The 8,139-nt window shown below is 34.1% G+C and overlaps 1 protein-coding gene across 1 annotated transcript in view; it reads left to right on the plus strand.

The window, feature by feature from the left end:
• Positions 1–8,139, plus strand: part of DAZL (deleted in azoospermia like) — a 19,961-nt gene that overhangs the window by 999 nt on the left and 10,823 nt on the right. Inside the window, exons 2-6 of the mRNA XM_004704190.2 lie at positions 5,161–5,307; positions 5,574–5,665; positions 6,526–6,577; positions 7,374–7,437; positions 7,527–7,666. Of these exons, the coding sequence (XP_004704247.2) occupies positions 5,161–5,307; positions 5,574–5,665; positions 6,526–6,577; positions 7,374–7,437; positions 7,527–7,666 (495 nt within the window). The remainder of the gene's footprint in view (positions 1–5,160; positions 5,308–5,573; positions 5,666–6,525; positions 6,578–7,373; positions 7,438–7,526; positions 7,667–8,139) is intronic.

The raw sequence follows: 8,139 nt of genomic DNA on the forward strand, positions 1-8,139 counted from the left end.
CAGTGCGTACTCGTGTCGTATTGCCCCTTTAGGAGTTTTGATAAGGGATTAGAATTGGCTAACGGCCTCCCCTAGATGGAACTCTGAACCCTTGCCCAAGCCCTAAGTCACAGTGGTGTCTTATATGCGCTTCCTATTTACTTCCAATTCTAATTTTTCCCTTCATCCTTAAAAGTAAAGGGAGGAAATTGATGAGCAATTTATATGTAGATATCTTAAATGACAGATTAGAATAACATATGCATGCTAATTTATGTAGGGTCATACACTTACTCATTGTTTATTATACAATTGGATTATTATATTTAGAATAATTTTTCCTCCATTTTTAGAAGTAAAGGGAGAAAATGCTGATATTTATTAAATTTTTGATAAGCAAAGCCTGTTTACGAATTCGAAAAAAAATCGACTTAAGAAAGTAGACATCCACCTATAACCCCCCCCCACACACACACACACATTAACAGTGATTATCTGTTCTTTTAAAGACAAAAAAAAAATTACTGGTGAAATTGAACCAGACATCTTTTGAGAATTTTATGTAGTAATTATTGATTAATCTAGCTAAATATCTTTCTTTTCCTAAAATAGCTTTGACTTGAAAATTTGTACTTTTCTAGAAAGGTTTCCAATTTATTCTTATAGAGCTTGTTCTTTTTTGTGTGATGAATACATATTTTGTTGTTTCTTGTTCTTGTCTAGCTTTGCCAAGATGTTTGTTTATTTTAGGATTTCATCTCCCCTGTCCCAAGAACCAATTCTTGAGTTTCTTTATAGATTTATTCAGATTTTCAGTTCCCTGTTTCCTTAAATTTAGTTTTTATGAGAAAAAGCTTTTATTTGAGGGGGGGTGTCAATATACATAGATCTCAGTTTGCTTACATGTAGACACGGTAACCCAGCAAAATGATATTATGGAAGGAACTGACAATCCCAGAAGCTATGCTTTAATAGTGATTTTAAATTTTAACTTTTTGTTAACCTGTTATTCAAATAAAATTGACGAACAAGAGGACTTTAAAAAGTTCATTGGAAATGAAATTAAGAAATAGAAAATTTCCATGAATTTATTGAAGCTTCCACATACTACCATAAGTAATGATGAGAATTGTGTGTATGGGGACCTCTAAACGCCACCCCATGTAAATAATTTCCCAGGATTTTTTCATTTTAAAATCCACCAACTTACTTGCAAGTATCACTAAGAAAACTAATTACTTTTTTGTATTAAGTACATTTTATATTCTATATGAACCCTGGTGGCATAGTGATTAAATAAAGCGCTTGGCTGCTAACCAAAATGTCAGCCCTACGAACCCACCAGGTTTGTGGGAGAAAGAATATATTTTCTTCTAGTAAGATTTAAAACCTTGAAGATCTAATGCGTAGGTCTACTCTACCCTATAGGGTCACTCACTATAGCTGGAACTGACTCAGTGGTAACAGGTTTGAGTTTCTTACTAGTTTAAGATACAGTCCTAATTTTTGCATCAAACTCTTTACTAAGCCTAAGCATTTAGTAGAGCATATTTGGCTGTAGTTTAAAATGTACCAAACTATAATTACATATAAATACATAAATATAGTATACATACATATAGTATGAATCTAAATATACTTGTATCCCTGCCGTTCACTCTGGTTACAAAGAGAAGTCCAGGCATTCCCCAGGTTATAAATGACTGACTTCCAGATAACCTCTATTTAATGCAAGACTTCAAACTGATACTGTCATGGCAAAGGAATCAAAAGAGACTAGAACTTTCATAATTTGGGTGCTTGATCATGGTAACCAGAGCAGGAAAATTAAGAGTCCAAGCCCCTGAAATGGGAGATTCTGAAGAAGTATGTACAGTGAGTCCTTTCAGGAGCCTGCAGAGGAGTTGGAATATTGGCAGAACTATGGAGTGCCACACTATTCGAATTGTGTGCTTGGTGGCCATCTTTGAAGTTCTCCTTTAATGTTGAGCAAGTTTGCCATCAGTTAAATCATTGAACCACTCCCTACTTGGAACAACTTACTCATCAGATTAATTTACTTCCTGAATGTGCAGCTTGAAAATAATGGAAAAGACTTGAGTCTTTTCTTGCACTGAAGTAAGTCTAAGAGCGGTGTGCACCTGTCCAATGGACTTAAAAATGTGACTTGAGAAATAGATCTGGTTAGTAACCCTGATAGTGCCTGTAGTGTGTTTACTGTGTTAGCTTCGAGCACCACCTGCTGGCAAGTTGGTAAAACAGTAATGTCATCTTTAAGACTTGGTGAACGTCATATTTAATATCTGTTAAGTGGGCAACCAGATTTTAAAATTTAAAGTCAAAGCCATAATTCCTAATATAACTAACAGCTCCCCCATTTCCCAAATTACTCTCAGGAATCCACTTTATTTTGTAAATAAACTATGAGAGCCTTTCCTACCTACCACTTTTGTTTTTCCATACAAAGGAACCGTTTTTTGAAAACACTGCACTGAACAACAAAAAGCAAGTTCTTCCTATAGAATAATATTTCTCTTTTATTTTGGCGAAGGAGCCTGGTGATGTAATGATTATGCTTTGGGTTGCAATTGGCCCTTTGAAACCACCAGCACCTCCCAGGGAGAAAGACTGGGTGGGTTTTCTATTCCCGTAAACTGTTACAGTCTCAGAAACCTTAAGAGGGTCACTATGATCCAGTATTGATTGAAATTTTGAACCAGAAAAGTTTTTATTGTGGGAGGCATTGTAAAATTTCTGGCGTCTACTTACCAGAGGCCAGTAGCACTCCTCACAGGCATTACAAGTGCCACTGGGATAGAGAAAGTACACCATCACAATCCCCATTAATCTGGCATGGTTTTCAGTCTGAATGTTGCACTACTAGTTTAAAATACCTCCATCCACTTATTGTGTACAAATAAGTAATATCGAAGATAATTTATCAAATAAAATCCAATGTTCATCTATAAATCAAGGAGTAAATTGAGAAGGTGTACGTAAAGTCTGTGTGAGTTACAGGATCACATGTGTTTTGGGTTTTTGAGCTTAGAAGAAATTGTTATATTGTATATGTAAACTCAAAACTCACTGCCATGAAGTTGATTTTGACACATAGCAAACCTGTAGGAAAGCGTAGAACTGCCCCATGTGGGTTCCAGAGGCTGTAAATCTTTCTCCAGCAAAGCAGATGGTGGATTCTCACTGCTGCTGGCCTTGTGACAAGCACAACCCATAACCCACTGTGCTACACACACACACACAATCTCATTGCCATCAAGTCAATTACAATTCATAGCTCCTTAAATTGTATATACACACACAAAAAAAACTAAACTCATTGTCCGTACGTCGATTCTGACTCTCAGTGACCCTATAGGAGGGGTAAAAGTGTCCCTGTGGGTTTCTGAGACCAACTTTTAAAATTTTTACTAGAATGGAAAACTTTGTCTTTCTATGTAAACTGTATATAGAGAAGGGAAATCAAGTCAGCTTCTCAGTAGCTGACGATAGGTACTTTATGTAATAAATTCCCCTTCAGGGAAAGAAAAATTAAAGAAGACATTAAAAGAAAATTAGAGGTAATGTTTTAAATTCTCTCCTATTTTATTGCTATATCACTATATCATGGGTAAAGAAAAGAATTAAAAAGTATTTAAACAAACACAATATAGTAATAGAGAAAAATATAGGACCTTGTAAAATCTCAAATTCATCATTAACTTCTAGTATTTAATTAACAAAACAAGAATTCTACTTACTTTCTTGATGTTGCTATTCCTTTTAAGACCACAGTGCTAACCTGTTTGAAAATCTGTCCATTTCTTTTGTTTTTGTTTTCTTTCATGAGCAGTAGTTATATTTCTCGCAGCCTTTTGTGTTTATCTCTTATAATCTATAAATATTTCAAATAGAATTTCAAATGAATGAGTGTGCCATAAAATATTCTCTTGAAATTCTAAATAACTTTGTTAATTAAAATAGAATTTCCAAAATAAATCACCAGATAGTAAAACTAGGAAAGAAGTTTTTTAAAAAACCTATAAAGAATAAAGTTCAAATAATAGGGTAGTAGCTTATATTGGCATCGAACTTTATACTTGACAAAATGAATTCACAGATGTTACTTCATTTCATTCTCAAAACAATTGCCCAGAGATACACAGCTGGCAAGTGATTATTGCCTTATAATCTAGTAAGGGACATGAACCTAGATCTTCTGACTAAATCACTTTTTGTTTCACTATGTTGTACTACCTCTTCCAACATACATATTACTAGTAAATTTTGTTTCAGAAGTTTTACGGTAACCTTAGAATTTTCTTTGGGTCCAGTTAAAAATATGTGCTTTGTATGTATTGGGTTTTTTTTTTTTGGCTTTGTGTATTTTTTTGTAATATGAAAATAAAGATGGTATCATTTATCATCAATCTACTATGAAAATTAGTATTATTGGTTGGACTGCTTTAGTGTTACTAAGAAAGAAAAATGTTGTTTCAAAAGATTTTTTGAATACCCTACCATTAGAAAAGAGGGTTACAAGCTCTTTTTAAAAATTATATGTTAGCTGAGCAAATAATGTTTACATGATCCGTTTCTAAAGTAAAGCAAGTATATTCAGAGGGGGGTGTTCTAGATACATAGTACATGTTAATTTTGGTGAATAGAAAGACAAAACAAAATGATTTCTAAAACTCTGGTACTTACTTTTGTTTTGCTGCAGTCTTATTTACTTTGTAAGAAAATAATTGCCATGCCTTTTATTATTGTACTTAGTAAGTGAAAGCTTGTTTATTGGCATAAACTATAGAATGATTTTAATAACTTTAGTTTTTATCAGTTTAAATTTTCTAGATATTTTAGGCAGTTCATGGATTCAGTAAAATCTTGATAATCTAGTTCAATAATGTATATGTAAGACATAACAATTAACAGTGACACAGTTAGAAATTATAACCCCCTGTTGTTAAAATTTCATGTTGAGAGCTATCCTGATTGTTTTAAATCCTGAGTCCTGAACTAAACTGTAGTGATGGCTGATTTACAATGAAAGTAAGGATGTAAAATTATTTTGTACCTGAAATATAGAAATTATATTTCACATTGTCTGGTGGTTGATCTTTTAAAATTTTTTTGGTTTTTTGCCTGGGTTTGTGATCATGATGTCTGCTTTCTAAATTACAGTCTGCTGCAAGTGCTGAGACTCCAAACTCAACCATCTCCAGAGAGGCTAGCACCCAGTCCTCATCAACTACAACCAGCCAAGGATATGTTTTACCAGAAGGCAAAGTCATGCCAAATACGGTTTTTGTTGGTGGAATTGATGTTAGGGTATGGTGTTCATTTTTTATTTTAGGATATGTTGTAAATAATGAGATCTCTGCCCTGTTTCAAGCTAAGGATTTTTTGTACTTTATGCTAATTTGGATTTGCTTTTATGTTTAACTCATAGAGACTAGAAATATTTTGACAAAGTGCTAACAGTAGTTTCAGGATACTTGGAAAAGATACTTCCACCTTACCAAACCTTGTTTATAGTTAAATTCAAATTTTGAATGCTGAATTTTTATTCTTTTAAGTTAAATTCTTTTCCATAGATGGACGAAACAGAAATTAGAGGCTTCTTTGCTAAATATGGTTCGGTAAAAGAAGTGAAGATAATCACGGATAGAACTGGTGTGTCTAAAGGGTGAGTAAAACACACCTTCAGTATGTTACTAGGTAGAGCATCAAGTCAGTTCAGTCTATAGAAATCCTATGTATAATAGAGAGCAATGCCTCCTGGTCTTGGGCCATACTCAGAATTATCAATATGCATGAGCCTATTCTTGCGGCCATTGAGTCAATCCATATCCTCACCTTCAGTATACATTATCTAAGTTACCTGAACCCTAGAATCTGTAAAGTCACACTGGCTGGTGTAAACGGTTAACACACTGTTACTAACCAAAAGAAGGCCTGGTGATCTGTTTCAGTAAAACCAGCTATTGAAAGCCCTGTGGAATGCAGTTCTCTAACACACAGGGTTGTTAGGAATTGGAATAGATTGGACAGCAAGCAGTCAATGAAATATCAGAGAAGTCTTCAAAACTGGCATTCTTATATGAATAAAGTTATTTCTTTGATTCTTTCATGTAGAGAATTAAGAATTTGCTAGATTTTTATTTAATCATTTTCCTGGTGTTTGTATTTAAATATAACCTATCTTCATTTATTTAGTATAAGTGGATTAATCAGGTTTATCAAATAATTGTTTTCTTAGTTGCACAGCATCTTAAGTTTTACCATTATAATAAATTAAAATTGGGTTTGCGGATGAGTCTCTGCTGATGAAAGGGGCCCTTACCCTGCCTTATTCTGATACTGATTATGGTCAGGAGAAAACAAAATATTTCCAGATAATCTGTCATATACATCTGACACATATTTAGCTTAGTTTTTATTAATCCTTTATCATTGTCATTTCTGTCCACTACTACTTAATATTATACTAATTCTTAACCATGTTACTATATGGTGGTGACTTTACGCTTTTATCTACCTTTCTAGCTATGGATTTGTTTCATTTTATAATGATGTGGATGTGCAGAAAATAGTGGAAGTAAGTAATCTTGTCATGGTAAAAAATATTTATTCACGTAAGTATAGACTAAATTGAGCAATATATAAAATGTTGAAAAAGATACACTTCTGCGTGAAATCCAGACTTGCGATACCTACAAGACTTGTCAGAACTTGTTTAATTTTTACCAGACACTTAACTGCATGACAGAGAGACAGGAAAGGATGAGGACAAAGTGAAAGGATATTTTTCCTCCAAAATTCCATTTGACACCTTTTAAGCCTTCATAGTGACACATTTTGATTTGGACTGTTCTCACAATGAATCTCTAATAGGAAGAGTTTTAGAGTACTTGAGCTTGCCTTAGTTTTTTAGTGGGCTATAGTAAAAGTGCCACAAGTGGGCGGCTTCTATTGAGTAGAATTTTAATTTCTCACAGTTTGAAGAGGCTAGACGTTCCAATTGATTGCTGCCTCTAGGAGTAGGCCCTCTGTTTCTGCTCTGAGAGAGAGGCCTTTTCTTTTGCATTCTTGGTATTCCTTAAAAAGCTTCTGGTGCTATCTTGGATCTTTCCCCTACTTCTGCTCTTTCCCTTCTCTGTCTAATTGTTTCTACCTGAAAGTGACTGATTTGAAGCACACCTAACAGAAATATGACCTCATTAACATAAAGAAACACTTTTCCTAAATTTCATCTACAGGAGTAGGGGTTAGGATTTCCAGTGCATATGGTTGGGGTGAAGGGAGGGCCAGGCACAATTTAATTCATAAGAGGGGTGTTTACTTAAGCCTTAAAGGCTTAAAAATTGACTCTAATTTTGATGTTTTATTTTCAGTCACAGATAAATTTTCATGGCAAAAAGCTAAAACTGGGCCCTGCAATTAGGAAACAAAATTTGTGTAAGTAAAAGAAGAAATTGTTGTTGACGTAAGTATAGCTTTTCAGATAATTAAAAATAGGCTTTTTTTCCCCCTCTCTTTTAAAAAAGGCGCTTATCATGTGCAGCCACGTCCTTTGGTTTTCAATCCTCCTCCACCACCTCAGTTCCAGAGTGTCTGGAGTAATCCAAGCACTGAAACTTACATGCAGCCTCCAACTATGATGAATCCTATAACTCAATATGTTCAAGTAAGAAGTTCCTGTATATCTGTTTTTGGTTCTTGTTTTCTTTATTACAAATATTAGAGATCTTAGAGCTGGAAGGGCACCATAAGAGTAAGCCCATCTCACTTCTTACTCTGGGATTCTACCCATAATTTACCTAGTTAGTAGCAATACAGTCCCTGTTTGAATACTTGAATGATGATAAGTCTATTTTGTTACAATTTTTAAAAATTTAATAGGTTTTTTTTGTTAAAATAAAGCAACTTTTTATTGTGAATTGGGTGGAAAATTTCAGAGCAAATCCCTTTTCATTCAGCAACTCATACAGATTGTTTCTTATTGTTGATGACAGTGTAACATCTCTTGTTCCACCTCCTCTGTGTTTCCCTTTTCCATTTCTTCTTTCTTAACCATTTTTAAAAAATCATTTTATTAGGGCCTCATACAGCTCTTATCACAGTACATACATACATCATTGTATCAAGCCCATTTGTTGC

Source organism: Echinops telfairi, unplaced genomic scaffold (genome assembly GCF_000313985.2).
Source record: "Echinops telfairi isolate 266 unplaced genomic scaffold, ASM31398v2 ScPeMD7_7420;HRSCAF=8458, whole genome shotgun sequence".
Classification (NCBI taxonomy): Eukaryota; Metazoa; Chordata; class Mammalia; order Afrosoricida; family Tenrecidae; genus Echinops; species Echinops telfairi.